Raw genomic sequence first — 19,347 nt, forward strand, 5'->3', positions numbered from 1 at the left:
AGATAGATAGATAGATAGATAGATAGATAGATAGATAGATAGATAGAAAGAAAGAAGATAGATGATAGACAAATAGACAGATAGCTAGACAGAGAGACAGACGAAGTTCCTTGGGAAATGCTGAGTCTTCCTTGTGCACAACTGTCCTGATGTCATCACTCTTTGTCTCTGGTCCTCACCTGAAATGTTTCCACAAATGTGTAACAGGTTCTTGCGTACACTACTACCTTAAAGAGATATGAGAAGAAGATAGCAAGAGTGGGCCTCTGATGAGCCCAGAGTAGCCGAGATTTTTTTGGATGCAAACCCTTACATAGCCCAGACTGGCTTCAAACACACTGTAGGTGAGGATGACTCACCTTCTGATCCTCCTGCCATTCTCTCCTGAGTGCTGGGATTGCAGGCATACACTGACACCTGTCTTTATATAGCTCTGGAATGGAACCTGGGCCTCTGTGTCTGGGTTAGGCCCTTGACCAATTCCCCAGCCTCCTGCAGCCACATTTTGTTTTTTCACGTTTATGTTTTGTTGGGGCGGGAGTGGGTTACCACAGCACACTGGAGGAACTTGTGGGAGTCAGTCCTCGCCTTCCGCCACGTGGGGATTAAACTCAGCTCATCACCTCATAAGAGCCCTTATCCACAGAGCCATCTCACCTCAGAAGAAAACCTTTAGGAGGGACTCACTCCTCGCTTCTCGGATATATTGTCCTATATTGTATGTTCTGGGGCTGGAGAGATGGCTCGGTAGTGAAGAACACTACATTCTGCTCTCACTGGGGACTGACGTGTGGCTCCCTGCAGCCATGGCAGGAGCTCACGGGCGACTGCCTGCGCTGCAGCTCCAGGAAATCCTACAACCTGTTCTGGTTTCTGACACTATTTAGTTCCAGCTGCCTGCACATGTTCGCATACACACGTAGATACACACACACACAGAAATTTCAAAAGTCAACAAATTTCATGTCCTGGTGCTGCTATGATTGTTTCTTAGACCATTTGAAAACCCCCGAGTTCTTCTGATGGCTCTTCCCTACCGTCACCCCTATATGTGCTATTACTCATGGCCGGGTGATTTTCCAGTTTCCTCCTTTTTTCTTCTTCCTCCTCCTCCTCCTCCTCCTTCTTCTCTTTTCTTTGAAACTGGGTTTAACTGTGTAGTCCCAGGCTGGCCCGGAACTTGTGATTTCCTATGTCTTCCTGCCAAGTCAAGGAAACAAACACATATATCACCATGCCTGGCTTACAGCCTTGATCTCTGTTGTGACTTTTCTGTGCTAACCTGTGTCTCCTGGCCAGGAGAATAGATACTGAATTTATGGAGGTGATTTTGGCTGAGAATAAGTAATTCCTAAGAGCCCAAGGTGCTATAAGGGTGCATTAGCTACGTTCCTCAGTGCTGTGACACAGTAACCAACAAAAGGCAGCTTAAGGAAGGGTTACTTTAGCTCGGGTTTCAGAGGGACAGTCTGCCCGGGAGGGAAGGCATGGCCACAGGAGTGTGAGGCGGCTGGCCACTCGGGATCCAGTCAGGAAGCAGAGAGGTGAATGTGCTCAGCTCGCCTTCTTATTTCACTGCTGAATACGTGGGCTAAGGGATGGAGCGTCCACATTGGGTGAGGCCTCCCACCTTAATTAACAAAATCTAGAAACTCCCTCACACATGCCCAAGGTTAGGTCCCTCGGGTCTGACCATGCCTGTTAACCGCCACGGAAGGCTGCAGGCCCTGCTTAGTGATTGAGCGCCCACTTCCTGTACAGAGAGGCCCTGAATTCATCCAGCACCACCTGCCAGACCCTTTTTTGTCATGGCACTGTTTTATTTCCACATGGGCTCCAAAAGTCCAAGACATCACTATTTTTTTTTATCTGCCTGTTCTTAGAAGGCTGTGTTTGCCGTGGAGGGGATGAGAACACTTCCTCTTTCCTTTAAGTTCCACTTGACACACAGAGACAGAACGCCTAGCCCAGCCTAGAGCTTCGTCAGAGCAGTCCTACCTGTGTGAAACTAAGGCGCAGCATGTCCTCTGTCTTCCAGCTGACGTCCCAGCACCCTTACGCAGAAGTCTTCATCGGCCGGCCGCACGTCTGGACCGTGGACCTCAACAATCAAGAGGAAGTAGAGGATGCAGTGAAAGCCATCTTAAACCAGAAGGTTGCTGCTCCCGGGTTGTTTGTTTGTTTGTTTGTTTTTCCTGCCTGCCTGCATTTGACCTATGACCTGGAACACATGCAGAACATTGCAGTCCCTTGCTCTCAGGAAACAGAGCTTGCCCCTATTAGTTGGGCCAGACCATAGCCTGGCCATAGCAGCTGGCCTGAGGATTTCATGGAGGCTCTGGGAGATATAGAATGGCTGGTGGCAGATGTGGCTTTGGGGCTTACAGACCCTGCTGACAGGCCTTCTGGGCTCATGGGTCTCAGGCATGAAGAGAGTGGCTTAACTCATACCTGCTCACATGATCTCATCCTATCCTTGAAGAGATTTGAAAAAAAAAAAAAAGTGTTGCTTCTCTTACCTTACCCAAAAGGACAAAGGTTATAAGTAGGGGCTTTCTGCGTTTCTTTGTTTTGTCTTAGTGTGTCTGTATGAACATGTTGCTGTGAGCATGGGTGTATTACACATGCGTGTGTCTTCTCTGGCTCTCCACTTCGTTTTTTTGTTTGTCTGTTTGTCTGTTTGTTTGTTTGTTTGTTTGTTTGAGACATGGTCTCTCACTAAGCCTTTGGCCCATTGGTTTGGCCTGCCAGGCTGGCCTGTGCACTCCAGGAACCACCTGTCCCCACCTCCACAGCAGGACTTCAGACAGGCCCCCTCCCACAGGTTTTCACACAGCTGCTGCAGATCTGAGCTCAGTCCTCACGCTTGCACCACAGTAGCCGAGCAGTCTCCACAGCCTTCTAGCTTCCTACGGTGTGTGCTGTTTATTTTTTCCTACCTAAATCTTAGGTAGGAGCGCTGCGTGGTCACGGCGCTTCGCCCCTCTGTTTCTGTAGCATTGAGTGCTTTGGATGCATTCGCACCTCGCCTACCTTACAGACGAGCTTTCTGTTCCTCCGTGTGCCCTCAGAACAGTGACCGTGTATTTATCAGACCTTTGCTAAGCCCTGAACCCTGCCCCGCCCTGGATGTGATCCACAGCCACGGTCTTTGCCCCACACATCTACCTGCCAGCAGGCGATGAGATCCAACTTTTGGAAGGCCCGACGAGTGCTTTACACCAGCCAAGTGGTTCCCCACCATACACCGTCCAGACAGCCTTAATGGATGCCTTTTTCTTGCCATTTTTTCACACATCTGTATCTGATAGCTTGTCCAGGGTCTGGGGAGGAGCACAATAAGGCCTGAGCCCTCCCTGTCCAGTGCCAGGTCTGTGGTTTTAACACCTGCCGAGGCTCCCCTCTGGTGTGGGAGAGCCTTGTTTCAGCTCAAGTCGACACACAAAGGCAGAACGCCTAGTCTAGCCCAGAACTTTAGCTGAGAAGCCCTGCATGTGTGAATATAAGCTATAACTTGTGTGTGTCAGTGGAGGCCAGTGAGTGCCTCAGGTCCTGCATCCCTTTCACGGTGCCCTGTTGTTCCTGCAGATTGAGCCGTATATGCCGTACGAGTTCACGTGTGAAGGCATGCTGCAGAGGATCAACGCTTTCATCGAGAAACAGGTAAGGCCCATCAGAAGGGTCTGCCTTTGCGGGCTCCCAGCTCTCACTCGCTGCTCTTCTGCGGCTGCTTGCCCTCAGGTGTCTCCACCATGACTTGTCATGTTGCACTGTCATGATCATCCACGGGAAACCAGTCCTCCCTTGGAGTATCCTCTTTGTGACAATGAAAGGTCATAGGAATACTTAGAACGAGACATTTGAGTGGTCCAGATGGGGACCTCCCTGATCTCTGGCTTGTCAGATTCAAAACATCTTGAGGACCCACGAAGGTTGAAAAAAAGGCAAGTGGCTTTCAGTCCTTTCATTTCTTACACCACGCCCTCATCCCCCAAAGAAAGTATTAGGGTCTGGAAAGATAGCCCCACTCAGTGAAATGCAGGGTGAGGATCTCAGCTTGATTCCCAGAAACAACATCTAGAAAGCCAGGCACGGAAGTACAAACTTGTAAGCTCCAAGCTAGGATGGGGAGATCCTAGGATTCACTGGCCAGCCAGCCTAGCCCAGTTGGTGAGCTCCAGGCCAGTGAGACGCCATCTCAGAAAGACAGGGGGGCCAGAGCCTGAGGATTCACATCTGATGTTGTCCTCTGGCCTGTACATGCACACATGGATACACACACACACACACACACACACACACACACATACAAACATAAATGCTGGATTCAAGTCTACATTTCCAAAGTGTTTTTTAAAGGGTATAAGTGCAGCAAGTCTTAGGCCTCTTTAGTGGTTTTCAAACTGGGCCCCTTTTCAAGTAAAACCAAGGCATCTGTTCTCAGAGGTGAAGGGTATCACCCTCACTGTGGTCCTTTATGATGTTTTAATTCCTTGGGCTTCAAAACCAACACAGACCCAGAAATAGACAAAGTCAGGCCCCCTGTGGGTAGGGGAAGCTGAACTTCTGCCCAGCCCAGAAAATGGGGTTCTCTTTATGGGACAAAACAATATTTAAGGATGATCAAGGGCTCTTTGCACCATGGCGATAAGAACTGTAGGGCTGAAAATAGAAACAGTATGGGAGAAACATAAATCTAGGCAGCCCAGGGGCACTGCAAAGGAAGCTGTGGTTCAGGGAAGCTGAGGCTCTGGAGCCGGGGCTTTGGGGCACTGATCAACTGGGCTGTGGGGGGATGAGGCAGGTTGACCTACAAAGGTGTGTGCATATGGGTGCGTACTTACGTGCTGAGGTGCTCATGGCATGCATACATGGAGAGCATGGAGAGGGTCAGGCGTCATTCCTTAGGTGCTGGTCACACTGCAGTTCAGCAAGCAGGCCAGGCTGGCTGTCCGGTGAGCGCCAGGGATCCGCCTGTGCTGTGATTGCACAGACCCCACCACCTCTGGCCCTTCACGGGAACTCAGGTCCTCCAGCATGCACAGCAAACGTTTTAGCGACTGAGTCATCTCCACAACCCAGCCACCCGGATCCAACTCTCAGTACCATGAGTTTGTGTTTCTAGGAGTTAAGCATCTGTTACCTTCCTCTCTAAGGATGACAGGGTTCCTCCACAGTGCTCCTGTGAGTTATTGTATGAGCCAGGACCCAGAAAGCACTGAGAACAGGCCTGACATAGCCCTTCGGGGCAGGCTGGTCGGCGCTGTTTAGCACACCATGCTCTGTTGTGGCGTATTGTAACAATTGTATACACTGGGGGCTCAGTGCTTGTAACTCTCGCGCTCAGTCTCCACAGAACACCGAAAGGACAATACTGCCATAACCCTGGCACAGCCTTTTGCCAGTGTGCACATTCAGTGCACCGTCCAGCCCACCCCCAGGTTCCCTGTCCAGTGTCAATCAAGATCCGGGAGGACTAAGTGGGAACTATCGGTTCAGTACAAGAGAAGAAACTGTATTCTTGTGTGCAGAAGACTGCTCTAATGCCCTGCCTTAGCTGTAGTCATTAGTCTCCCGTCGTGAGTAGTGGAGCAGCTTCATCTGAGTGTGTATTCTGGGAGGCCAAGCAGCTGGTGTAGGTTCCGCACTATGCACGGTTGCAGGCGTCCGCCGCCGGCAAGCTGGTGCTCAGCTCGCTTTCTCCTCTTCATTCCCTGGAAGGCGACACCCACATTCAGGGAGGCTCTTCCCACCTCAGTGAGCCTAGTCTAGAAACTCTCACAGACATGCCCAGAGCCTTGTCTTCCGGGTGAGTCTAGTCCCTGCCGAGTTGACAGCATTAACTCCCACAGGGTGGGAGGCTGTGTACCCTCCCACTCCACTCAGTTAGCTCAGGGTGTGTCAGGAGTAGCTGCATAGTGGAAACTGAGGCACACAGTCGTGGGGCACAGGGTGGTAGAGCCAAGACTGTTTACATATGCTTTTTCAGGTGGGTTCTGGTGACCAAACTCAGGTCCTCATGCTTGCAAGGCATGTGCTTCACTGAGTGAACCATCTCTGAGCATTTCTCCGAAGACACCCTCCTAATTCTCACAAATGAGCAATAATGGGGACTATTTTAGTTTATCTCCGGCTCTGTTAGAGCCAAATGTTCCCTCGATGCATGGTAGAATTCCAGACCCCTTTGGATCAGATCAGGTCTCTTATTAGCTGCAGGCCCCGGATCTTAGAGCTTGGAGCCTTCGCTATATTTTTACAGTTTGCAGAGTACCTTCAGAGAGCAGTGAGGACAGAGAGAAGGTGCTTCTTGCCGGAGTGGGAGGCCTGTAGCTTGGAGGAGAAGGTTCCCGCCCTGGGAGCTCTAGCGCTCAAGAGTCAGGGCTCGGCTTCCAAAGTCCTCCACATGGGCCGCACAGAACGTGGGGGCTCTCATCCCAGATCTCTTTCAAGATCGCCCCACCACACAAACACACACTCCCGACAGCAGCAGGAACCGGAGGAGGGTAAATTGACAGCCTTTAGGATCACCCCAGGTCTTAGGGTACAGTTTAAGAGTCACTGCCGGGAGCCCACCTCACACCCAGCCAGCTAAGGTGCAGGGCTTCTCCCCTGTGGGAGGAAGCTGGGTCCCAGGAAAGTCCTTGCTCTTCTCCCTCAGTGCCCTGACCCGCTGCACTAAAGCCGTTCTGTGACTTACCATCCTTGAAATGAGCTCTCTGAAGGAAGACTGGCTCCAGCTCATAGGGAGTTAGCACGAAAGCCAAAATCCCTAGTGGTTGAAGATGCCCTATCCAAGTGTCCAGGTCCCCTTTCTGCATTGCTTGGGGAAGTAACGGGTTTTCCTTCAGGAGAAAGAAGGCAGCTAGAGAAGAGAAACGGGTCATTTTATGCCTCTTATAAATCGTCTAAATATACAGGGTGTGGCCAGAGAAATGGCTCATTTGGTAAAGACTCCTGCTGCCAAACCTGACAGCCTAGTTTGACCACCCAGACCCAGCTGGTGGAAGCAGTTGTCCTCTGACCTCCACACATGTGCCAACACACACACAGTCAAATGTACACAAAATAAATAAAACTGTTTTTAACATTTTGTTTAAATGCAGTGTGGTCAGTCAGTTATTTGGTTATTTGGTTTGAAACAGTGTCTCACGTGTCCCAGGCTACGCTTGAACTTGCTATGTGAACAAGGATGACCTTGATTGGAACTCCTGATTCTCCTGTGTTTTCACAAATGCTGGGCTCGCAGCTGTGTTCCATCATGCCCCATTTATGCGGTGCTAGAATGCGCATGCTTGGTAGGCCCTGAATCAGCCCAGTAGTCCAGCCCCATAGTATGGTTGGTAAGGACTATTTGGTTCACACACAAAGCACCTGACATTGGTCTTGGCCCTTCACACACACGTACACATGTAGAGAGGTGGGGGTAGAACAGAGACACAGAGAAAGAGCATTGCTTTGACTGACAGCTGTGCTGGTACGCTCTTGATCTGTAGTCACTGCGTGACCGTTTTGGAATAGCCAACGCGCTGAGAAGCATGTGCGTCGATGGTAGAGAGTGTCGGAGAGGAATTGAGATGGCGTGTGCCCGAGTGAGCTTGTTAACCAGACTGGCAATGACTGTTTAGCCCTCCTTCTGGCTGTGGAGATGCCTCATTGGGCTGGAATGGCCTCTTTTTCTACTTTACTCCTATCAAAGTCTCCAGGATGCCGAAGTCATGCAGTCCCATTCAGTAGCTCTTCACTGAGCACGATTAGCTGCAGAATGCCATGTCAGTGGGAAGCTGCTAACTCCTATGCGGCCTGTAGAACCTAGCCCACAGGTCCATGTCTCCATGAAGTCTTCCCTGATTACAGCTGCCACCACTCTTCCCCTCCCTGGAGAGCCAGCCCTGTCCGGCCTCCACATGTCCTTCACCATGGGCTTAGGTGTCTTGTTTGCTGTTCTGAAGGAAGTGCCGACCTTTGCTACCAGGTGTCTTGCGCTGCTGGTAGCCTGGGCTGTGGGTGAACGAAAGCCTCCTAATCACCCACTGACCACTGTGCCTGTGGTGAGAGGGGGCTGAGGCCCAGCATTTCCATTCCCACTGTGCCCTGCAAACATCTGAGCCAAGATGTGCTGTCCCAGATGAGCCGTGGCGATGGTCCAGTGACTAAGCGCCGCCGCAGCCCCCGGCTCAGTTACCCTCACAGTCCTTCTTTCCAATCGCTCCGCCTCCCTCTCGCCTCTCAGATGGCCCAGGAGTGAAGGGCAGGTGACACTGTCCCAATTTCCTATATGGATCAGGCAGAGGGAGGCTTTCTGTGACAGCGCAGGCTCCCCCTGATCAGCTTTTACCTTCACACTGTCTGGATGGCTCTGTCAGCTTTGAGATGTGACTGCTGTTTTCACTCTTCCTGGACTTTCTGGCCCCTAGAACAGACTTGTGAGAGGATGCCAGGCCGTCCTGGGCAGGGAGAGACAGGCTACCCGTGTGCCCTTTCCATTCTATGCAGACCTGAGCGAGGCATGGAGGGACCTGGGGAAGACAGCTGCTGTCACGTCAGCTCCACATGCAGCTCCAACTGTCTGAAGCTTGCAGCGACTCCTGCCCTGCTCTAGTATACATACAGGGAACCATTCATCCGGGAAGCCCAGCTTCTCCATACACCTGCCATGCCTTGTCCAAAAACTGTCCGGGGGCAGCAACTCTCCCAAGGAACCTAAAGGAAGTCAATGAATGCCTGCTCGTGGACACCTCTCCACTGAGCCTCTTCATTCTGCTAGTTGCACCACTGTGCCCATGGGCAGGGAGCCCCATGAGACAGGGGCCCTGTGCCCAGAGCTGGGGTTCATGGGGTCAGGCTTCAGACCTGGCCCAGCTGTTTTTCTAACTTCAAACTTAACTTAATAGAAGGTTAAGCATGAATGAAAAGAAATTCTGTAGTTGTTCTGAAACTCACCAGATACAAAGATACAACTAGCAACTGTCAGAGGAGAGGCAGAAGCTATAAAAGCCAGAATCTGAACTTTGAGCCTTCTCGGCTCCCTGTCTCCCCATCCTGACGTAATCTGCTGGTCAGCTCTCCGTAGCCACAGCACGCACCCAAGATGATGAACTTAGGAAAGGATGCTTTCTTTCCGATCAGTTTAAGGTTCTCATCCATGACTGGGCTCCACTGCTGTGCATTTGTGATGAAGCCATACTTCACGGCTGAGCATGTCTCAGAGCAAAACTGCTCAGCTAGGGAACTTAGAGAAGAACCAGTATTTAGGTGCACTTGCTGCTCTTGCAGAAGATCCAAGTTCAGTTCCAAAAACCTGTAACTAACTACAACCCTAGTGAACATAATACTCTCTTCTGGCCCCAAAAGTACACACACACACACACACACACACACACACACACACAGTAAATCTTTAAAAGAAAAACAAAAACTGGTTACCTCATGGATGAAAAACAGGAACTCCTCCATTGCCTCAAAGGCAGGCTCCTAACATCCTGAAGACTAACCCAAAGATTCCCACATCTCCTCCATTGCCTCAAAGGCAGGCTCCCTACATCCTGAAGACTCTAACCCAAAGGTTCTGACATCTCCCAGGAGTGCCTCATTGGAGACCAAACTTTCAACACATGGGCCTTTAAGAACACTCAGGATCAAACTATGGCACCAGGGTTGGGCCTCTCCAGATTCAAGAGACAGGGATTCTCACTCACCTTCTGGTTTCACTGCATTGTGGTCTAGGTGTCCTTGTGCATTAGCTATTGTGATGGTTTTCTAGTCCTGAACTCCAGTCGCCATGGAAACACACCTCTGGGTGGTGTGTTGGTGAGGGTGTCCTCCAGAAAGGTTTGGCTGCAGAGGGAAGAGCCATTCTGAATATAGGTGGTACTAGTGCAGGAAGTGGATAAAAGGGGGAAGCGAAGCGAGCGTAACCATTCTTCCCTCTCAGCGTGCTGGCCATGAGCACAAAGCAGCCAGCTGCCTCGCCCACCTTGACGGCTGGACCATCAGGCTGAGCCAACACAAGCCAAAACTCCCTCTCTTAAGTTGCTTCTGTCAGCGATTTTGTCACAGCCAGCAGTAAAGGAGAATAACTGATGCATCTCTCCTGCCAAATAGCCACCTAGGAGGCTTCGTGCGTGCCGAGTATGTTCAGGGGCTGCGGACCATGCGTGTTTGCCCCTGAGGACTTAGCATTAGCCAGCAAGAGCACACTGTAAGCTTTTCAGATGGCTGTCTGTCTCTCAGCTGCTGGATCTGTCTGTGGTAGCTGATGGATGGGCAGCTGCTCTGCAGGCTTGCCACACACAGTAATGGCAGGGAACAGTGGCCACTAGTTCAGCCTGCACTTCCATTCAGGGAAGTGAGCCTACACAGCCATGCTGTTACTCCTAGCAACAGCATCCAGAGCCACAGGACCGTGCTACCCACGGCGTAGGGCAGTCACGAGCTGAGTGTAGTGTTTGGAGAATCCAGGAGCGCATGGGTCGGAGCTGGTGGGAATGGCCCCAAAGACGGCCCTCAACGGGAATGAGGAAGTAAGGGGGAGGTGTTTTGAGATGAAGCCTCTAGCTCTGGCTGCTCTCAAACTCGTTTTGTAGTTGAAGATGACCCTGAACTTCCCATCCCCCTGCCTGTGCCTCCCGCGTGCTGGGATTACAGGTGTGTCTGTCCGGTCCTGCTTTACCCAGTACAGGGATAGAGTCTAGAGCGCCGTGCACACTGGGAAGCCCTCTTCCAGCCGAGCCCTATCCTCTGGAACCTGGTGTTTAAAGAGGTTGCAGCAGCGCTTCTCGGCCTTTTGGCTAAGATCAAGTGTAAAGAGGTCGCAGCCTGTTTAAGGATGTGTCCTTCCTGTCATTCTCAGCACAGTACCTCCATTGATTGGTTGCTGGGCTGAAGCTGCCCCACTGATGTCCTTGGTCCCCTAGCCGCTGATGGCTTCACTGTCGTTCTAGGACTTCTGCCATGGCCAAGTGATGTGGCCTCCCCTGAGCGCCCTGCAGGTGAAGTTGGCAGAGCCCGGGCAGTCCTGCAAGCAGGTGTGCCAGGAGAACCAGCTCATCTGTGAGCCATCTTTCTTTCAGCACCTCAACAAGGAAAAGGACTTGCTGAAGTAAGTGCCCGAGGGGGAGGGGCGGAGGCAAGGGAGGCCATTAGACTGTGCTCCTCTCTTAGAGTTGGGTTGACAGGCACCTGAATCCCATGTCCTGGCTGACAGTGTGGGAAGGGGAGCAGGTTGCAGCCTAGAAAAAGCTCAGCTGTCACACATGCACATATGTGATGTGTGGATGACCTTGTGTGATATGTGTGTGGATGATGTCTGCTTGTATGCTGTGTGCTCACATGTATGTATTTACGTATGTAAGTGTGGGTTTGCATATACAGTGGCATGCATGTGGAGGTCCAAGTACAACTGCCCTGGTTCCTCAGCTTCTGCCTTGCTTGAAGCAGTCCCTTTGTTCCCTCCCCTGCTGGTCTGTGAGCTTCCAGGGGACTCTCCTGCAGCTGCCTCCCATCTCAAAGTAGGAGGGCTGGGATTCGAGGTGGCTACTGCTGCACCGAGCCTCGCATGGGTCTGGGGCCTGCTACCTGCTACTTCCGTTTCCTCATCCTCAGAATAAGGGCATTCTTGAGTACACCTAACTCCTTTGTTGCCATGCCCGAATACCTGACAAAAGGGTGTAAGGGACTTCATGGTAGGAGAAGCCTGGCGGCCAGAGCATGAGGCTGATGTCCACACTGCATTCGCAGTCAGGGAGCAGAGAGAGAGGAAGGCCAGTAGCAGCTTGCTTTTTTCTTGTATTCCATAACACGGAGTGGTGTCCTACATAGTTAGGCTGGGTCTTCCTTCCTCAACTCGCCCAACCCAGGAACTCTTACACACATGACCAGAGGTGTGTCTCTTAGGCTTCGCATTGACAGCCTCTATGAACCGTGACACAGTGTCAGTGAGACGGGGGAAGAAGGCTAGATTACCTACTCGGACTGTGGAGTAAGCTCAAGACTGACAGGCTGAGACCGAAAAGCAATTCCCTCAGCCCGCTTTCCCCTCTCCTTCCCAATCCTCTCCCTTCTCTCCTCACTCTCCTCTTCCTCTTCCTCAGCCAGGAAAACTTCACAAAGCACCGGGACTTGCGGGATGCTGCCCTGTCCTCCACAGCCCCTCCAGTTTAAAGATTCAGCTTTTCTTGAAGGAGGCTAGAGGGAACGGTAACCATGGTCCATCCCATGTTCACGACATTTAGCAACTAGCAGCCGACGAGCCCTGGTGATTTTTCCTCTCCAACTCAAGGCCTGCCTGTAGCACAGCTTAAGCTGAGTCTTCAGGGACCCACACCTCATCTATGCTGCCATTCGTTATTGGGCTTTGTTGGGTTTTTTGTTTTTACTTTTTGGGGTGTTGGAGAAATGGCTCACTGTGCAGAGGAAAGCTGTAGCTCCTGCACAGCACTGGGTTTCCTTGTGACATTTTCACACAGTATGTGCTATAATCTGGTTTTATTCACACCCTCTAGTGCTCTTCCTGTCTTCCCATCCCACCCCTTCCCTTTCCTCATCCCCAGGATTTTCTTCTTTTGACTCAGTGCCCTCCCCCAACCAGCCTGCACATGAGAAACAAAACACCACAGGTATCGTTCTTGCTAGGATGGGCTTATTGGCTCAGCATGATCTTCAGGTTCGTTCTTTTTTTTTCTTTCCGACAACTGTATTTTATTCAACAACATTAGGTTTTATGTATTTACAATTTTAAATAGATGATAACATATTAAAATGTAGGTTTGCACATTGCTTTTTTATTTACACATTTTAAATTAGCTTGCGTGCATGCATAGACACACAACACACACACACACACACACACACACACACACACACACGCATGCTGAATCACCAAGCTCCCATGCGTGCCGGGGATGGCGAAGCGCTAAGACGTGGCCACAGAGCATGCAGGATTCAGGGCACCCCAGCAAAGGCCAGGCAGGTCAAGTTTGGTAGTGGGGACCAGACAGCATAGGGCCCCAGTGTGAGTGTCCACTCGAGCCTAGCCCAGCGGGGGCCTTGGCTCCATAAGGAGGAGCATGTGTTCATGTGAAGCCAGATATGTAACGTAGCTAACCTCTTAAGGCTGATTGTTAGCTAAGTTGAAAATGGTCTCCAGCTTATAGAGGTGTCACTTAATTTTTTTCTGCTATAGTGCTGTGAAAGTCAGTTATTCAGGAGACATTGTATTTCAGATTTGAGATTTAGGTTTAAAAAATTGAACTTGACCCCTGTGGGGACAGGAAGATGCTCAGGTCAAGGGCTCCCTGACATTTGAAAGCGTCGGAACCCTTCTGGCAGTGAACGTGAGGAAAGGGAGATGTGGTGAGGCCACAGCGTGAGCTGCAAGAGCACTCTCGGGCCAGCCTTGCTCCGCAGTCTGCTGCCCGCTGCCGGAAAGGCGCTCATTCACAATGTAGCCACCCACATACGCTCTCGGGCAGTCAACAGCGTCGGACCGCCCAGGAGGCCCGCAGCCATTCATTGCCTTCGCCTGTGGGCCGAGTGGGCAGAGGCTCTGCTGCCAGCTGACGGTGCGGCAGCAGGTGCCGAGATCCTCCTCCAAGACTGTGGCCCCGACTGTCTCCATGCTCCACATGGCAGCTTCTCCCTCCTGACAGCGGGGACCGTTACTCTGTGTCGGCCAGTTGGAGAACCCTGTGTTTGTCATCTGTGCTGTTGCTATGACAAAGTCCCTGACAGAAGTAACGTTGAAAAGTGTGGTTGACAGTTTGACATAAGAATGCAGTTTCAGTGCTGGGAGACAGAGCCAGGGCGATCCTGAGTGCGAAATAGCCACCAGCCTAGCCTATAGCGAGCTCCCAACCAGTGACTACCCTATCTCGGAAGAACAGGCTGGACAGCTTTCCTGAAGATCAAGACCCCGGTCCTTCACACACACAGGAGGGGGCTAGGGAGTTGAACAAACAAAAATGCCAATATCTCTGGGGACAAAAGTCTTTAAAAACATAGACATGCTTTTCTTTCCCTGTTCTTCTTCTCTTTTCTCATCCTCCTTTTTATTCTCGTCTTTCTCTTTCTCCTCTCCCCTTTTTTTCTACTTCTGTTTTAAGACAGTCTCATGTAGCTTGGTTTGGCCTTGAGCTCACTAAGTAGCTGATGATGACCATGAACTCCTGACCCTACTGCCCCCCACTTCCCAAGTGCTGGGATAGCAGGCATGAACCACCACGCCAGCTCCTCTGTGCTGTTTTGCTTTGCTCTGTTTTAAATAGTGTCTCTGTACCACAGGCTGACCTAGAACTTACTATTAGCCCAGACTGACCCTGAACTCAACTGGAATTACAAGTGTGAGCCCCCGTGGCAGCTAAATTCTAGGTGTACATCTAAAACATTTCAGTAACATCGCTTCGCCCTGGTCTTGCCCCATCGCTTGCAGATCGGTGTGTAGCCCTGTGGGAGAGGGGGTCAGGGTGGATGGATGGGTGTGGGGCTGGATGCACTAGTGTACATAAAGACGAGAGACTAAAGTCAGCTGCCATTCCTCAGTGCCTCCCTTGCTTTTGAGGACAGGGTGCCCAGTTTTCCTGGGACTCACCAAGAGAGTTAGGCTAGCTAACTGTCACGTCCCAGGGCCCTGCCGGACCCCAGGTCGCCAGCGCTGGGATCACACGTGCGCGCCCCATACCGCCTTGTTTGTTTGTTTGTTTAACATGGCGTCTAGGGACAGAGCTGTCTCCCTAGTTCTGGCTTTCACATACACCCTGTTCTTCTCACTGCCCATTCTGATGCATGGTCAGCCTCCTCCCAACAGCTCTCGTGCTGAGGTGCACATTTCCGTTGTTTCTCAGCAGCTGCAGAGTCCCAGAGCGCAGTCCCCACTCGGCACTTGCGTGTGCAGGCTGTTCTCAGCTTTCCTTCATTACAGACAAGGCTTCCCCAAAAAGCCCAGCCTCAGAGCCAGCCCCCTTCACATGTTCAGCAACGTGCTTTTCTTTGCATAGCCGCGATCCCTAGATGCAGAGAATTTCAGAGTCACGTGGATGAACTGTCTCTGAAGCAGGACAGTGGGACATGCTCCACATCTCAGAGCTGGTCCAGCAGTGTGGACAGGACCTGTCTGTCCTGGCACCTCCGTCTCATGCACCTTTCTCTTCCTCTCAGGCATAAGGTGACCTGCCAAAGCTCGGAACTGTACAAGGACATCCTGGTGCCCTCCTTCTACCCCAAGAGCAAACACTGTGTGTTCCAAGGCGATCTCCTGCTCTTCAGTTGTGCCGGGGCCCACCCCACCCACCAACGGATCTGCCCCTGCCGGGACTTCATCAAGGGCCAAGTGGCCCTCTGCAAAGACTGCCTATAGCACAGCCGCCCGAATCCACTCAGATGAAAGCGAGGCGGCTCCACTTGCCAGGGCCGGGGGCCGGAAGTCGTTCAGGGACTCTGAGCAGAGCCAGAACTGTTTGGTCCAGGGCTTGGGATTGGCACTGCTCCAGCCGCAGCCAGTGCGTCCCGGGAGTTCACGCCAAAACCGCAAGAGAGCAGAGGTCAGACCGGGGCCTGGCTTCACCTGGTGCACCGAATGCCCTCTCTGTCCCGGAACAGCAGCTGTAGGGAATTGTCTAGGCAGCTGCGCCTGGGTTACTTTTTTTTTTTTTTTTTTTTTTTAGAAAGGATAAAAGTCCTGAGACTCATTCAGCTGAAAACAAAACAAGAAGAAGAACTGAGTCGACTGGAAAGAACTTTGGGGACATTCCTAAACCCATTAATTTATTTATTTGGGAGGGTGGGGTTGGGCTTGGAAGGGAGGAAAAGGGGTTGAACCCAGTTTCCTTTTCGTTCCCACTGTTATTCGCCCACCTTCAGGGTCTGCTCATTCTGCTGCTGTTAAGCAGGATCCAGAGGGGCCGGCAGCGAGCTTGAGGGCAGCTGTGGGAGCCGGCTACTGGTAACAGGTGGCAGCAGAGAAAAAACAATGTCTTTAGGCAGAGGGCTGTAGCTCAGTTTGTACGATGCTTATTTAGCATGACAGAACCCTGGGTTCCATCCCCAGCACTGGATTACACCGTGAACACCTGAACAGGTAAGAAGTAGAGGCAGGGGGATCAAACCTTCAAGGTCATCCTTGCCTACATAGCAAAGTCAAGGCCAGCTTAGGCTACAAAGAGACCCTGTCTTTAAAAATAGAAAAAAAAAATATCTTTTATTTATTTTTTGCTTTGAAAACACAGCCAGCCACTGTCAAAGCAATGTCACGGAGCTGATGGGTCCTGCGTGTGCTTGGCTAAGGCAGCTAAAAAGCAGACAACCTTGGCGGTGACATGCCTGTGGTGCCCTGAGGATCCGCCAAGTTGTAAAGACAGGCTGCTGCTGAGAGGCTGCTTTCCAGGGTGCCCTTCCCACCCACCTACACAGCTCCGCCCTAGTTTCTGGTTAGAATTCCTTTGTGGAAGAAACACGAGATTGTGTGGTTCTTGTTCGCTGCTGTAGTGAGCTCTCCCTGCCTCTCTGTAAGGAGGGAAGTAGGAACTGAAGACTCCCAAGACCTGCCCTTGGACTTGGAAGGGAGGTCGAAGTCTCGAGCCTCAAAACAGCTAAGATCTGGATAAGAATGACAGTCCTGGAGTCAGTAGCAGGAGGGGGATTTGTGCTGTGTTCCCAGCTGGCGTCTGATGTTGCTGAAGCCCCAGGCATCTCTGTGAGACTGGTGGTTTCTGAGGAGGTAGAGGCGTTGAGGATGAATGCTAGGTGTTGTCCTCTCTGCTCCGTCAGCGGATGTGGCCTGCAAAGGGGGAGCCTGGGACTGGCTTCTAGGTGGAGCACTGTTGTTGCAAGGAGTCTGTGGAGCCCTGTGGAGGGCCTGGCAGCCCACTGGCCTAGTCAGCCATGCTCCATATCCTGGAGCCCCTTTGTGAGTCTTCCCTCCCTGCTGAAGTGTTGCTTCTGGGCGCTGTGTGTTTGTGAGTTCATAGAGACACCTCCCATGCTCCTCTCTGTGCTGGTGAATGAACCGACCTGCTTCTACCTCTTGCTGTCAGCACTGTCCACCCCACCCCCAGCTGGTAGAGTAGACGTCCAGCGGGCTGGCAGCCTGGCGCCTCCCTGTGGCCGGGTGAAGCCCCAGCCAAGTCATGGGTCTCGCTCTGAAGCAACAGAAAGGAAGATCTGCCTTGCGGTGACTAAGGGGTAGGGAGATGGGGCATGGCGCTTTTCAGGTCTGGAAAATCCAATTTGCTTGTCTCCTGATTTCACCCTGGGTGCATATGCCACATCAATTACACCTCCAGCTTTTATTTTTTTCTTCAGCCCTGAGATAGACAACGCAGGGGGCTGGGATTCCAGTCCTAGAGAATGCAACAGGGTCCCACAAGACGTGGCTAGAATCACCGCTGCCCGGGTTGGGCCACCAGGCAGGCAGAAGTTAAAAAGCCTAGCCATGAAACATGCTTATTAAGCTTTGCAGCAGCAGTTCCGTGTGCAGGATGGGAGAAAACTGACCCTTCTGCCTGATACTGGGCCTCTTGACTGCACCCCAGAGTTGGAATCAGCTTCACTTTCCAGACCTGAAAGTCCCACAGACTGTGGGCAACAGTGCTGGCATTCAGCCAGCAGGGGGCGCCCGGAGCGGAACCTAGCTGTAAGCAGGCACGGGGAGGCAGGAAAGCAGCTTCATCCCTACTTACAGAAGCAGCCCAGCCCTGAGTCCAGGGCCTCCACAACCACATTCCTCTTCTCCAGTTCAAGGCCCCGTGTCAGAAAGCCCAGGAGAGCTCTTTGTCCCCTGTCATAAATTCCTTTTCCTGTATTAGCCAGAAGGGCCTTAATTAGAGCGGGGATGTCCCCGAAATGCACACCAGCTCCCAGGCCTCAGAGTTAGCAAGGTAAGGCCAGGTGGCCCTCCAGAGATCCTGATGGGGTGTGGGCCTCCCCATGGCAGCAACGCAGGAATTCCCAGCGCTGGCTGTGCTCCCACAGCACCTGCAGAGCATCAGCGATCCTGCAGAGCCCTAGGTCTGTGTATAAGGGAAGAGAAATCAGAAATCAGGGCTTTGTTTTCCTGCGCTAGCATCACATCTGGACTGGGCTTTAGAGTTATTTTCCCCTCTGTGATGTTAGGCTCTTAAGAGAGGGGAAGCGTTATCTAATTTATTAAGAGGAAAAATCCATTTCTTCAGAAGGTGAAGGCTTTTTCAGAGCAGGAACTCCTGAGAGGGGCAGGGCCTCGCTGGATCCCAGCCCCCCCCCCCCAGCACATCTCTGAGTGTACTCCTATGCAGATGGAAGAGCTGTATGGAGTTTTGCTTCGAGTGTTTGGGGGTTTTGTGTTGTCTCTGAGATGAGTCTTTGTTTTAGGTATCTGTCAAGTGTTTGGAAATGCATCTTCCTGACATGTCTTTTCATTTCTTTGGGGTTGGATTGTGAAGGCTACGTACTGTAGAAGGCTGGCGGCAGATTGTTCGAGCCTGGAATAACTACGTATGTCCACACGCGCATGCCTATTTGTGTTCCCCGTGTGTGTGTGCACACAAGACTGTACATTTAGTGTGTCCGTGTGTGCGTGTGGAGCGTGCACAGGCACCCCCAGGACAGGGCTGAGGGCGTCAAGAATCCTCCAGCCGGCATCCTCAGGACCAGACCCTATCTCTGAGTCTGATGGTGTCTTCGTTAGAGTAGACGGGTGGCAGGCGTAGATTTATAGTCTTTCAGGAAGCTAGCAGCTTGGAGCTGAGAATGAGTTCCTTTCATTCCTGTTGCCTTCAACAGGAAGTGAAAAGTCAAAGCTTTTGGTTAGGGTTTTGTTTTTTTGTTTTGTTTTGTGACTAGACCGCAACCTGCAGTCACCCTGGCTGAAATGTCGCTGAGGCAGAAAACCAGCCTTCAGGCCAGCTCTGCAGAAACAGTGGTCCCCAAATACTTCAGCTAGTTAGCAAGATAGAGGCCAGAGCTGTCTGCTTCCTTCTTCCTCCTCAGTGGCCGAGTGCGTGTGAAGCTGAGTTGGGTCGCGTCGGAACTGTGTCTTGTTCGTAGATGAGTGTGTGCTCTTTAGCCCAGACCAGGGTGGTTTACCTAGACTGTATGTAATTAGGCGCCGCCACCCTCTCCCAAAACTCTTGGCTGAGAAGGAAAAACCCAAGTGTTGTGTTAACGACAGGCTCCGCTGTATGTGTCATGATTCCAAGCCTGGACCGCTTTATTTATTTAAAACTATTTTAGTTTCTCTACTGGCTCCTTATCTCTATCCCATCTGTCCCTGTGTGGCTGCAGAGTGTGTCTTCGTTAGAGTAGACGGGTGGCAGGCGTAGATTTATAGTCATTCAGGAAGCTAGCAGCTTGGAGCTGAGAATGAGTTCCTTTCATTCC

The 19,347-nt window shown here is 51.6% G+C and overlaps 1 protein-coding gene across 1 annotated transcript in view; it reads left to right on the top strand.

Annotated features, from left to right (window-relative positions):
* Positions 1 to 19,341, top strand: part of Mgat5 (alpha-1,6-mannosylglycoprotein 6-beta-N-acetylglucosaminyltransferase) — a 275,296-nt gene extending 255,955 nt beyond the window's left edge. The window contains exons 15-18 of the mRNA XM_055602025.1: positions 2,039 to 2,155; positions 3,589 to 3,663; positions 10,941 to 11,098; positions 15,151 to 19,341. Coding sequence (XP_055458000.1) covers positions 2,039 to 2,155; positions 3,589 to 3,663; positions 10,941 to 11,098; positions 15,151 to 15,349 — 549 coding nt within the window. The 3' untranslated portion in view covers positions 15,350 to 19,341. The remainder of the gene's footprint in view (positions 1 to 2,038; positions 2,156 to 3,588; positions 3,664 to 10,940; positions 11,099 to 15,150) is intronic.
* The last annotated feature ends 6 nt before the right edge of the window (positions 19,342 to 19,347 follow it).

The sequence above is a fragment of the Psammomys obesus genome, unplaced genomic scaffold (assembly GCF_907164565.1).
Source record: "Psammomys obesus unplaced genomic scaffold, mPsaObe1.curated_primary_1811, whole genome shotgun sequence".
Taxonomy (NCBI): domain Eukaryota; kingdom Metazoa; phylum Chordata; class Mammalia; order Rodentia; family Muridae; genus Psammomys; species Psammomys obesus.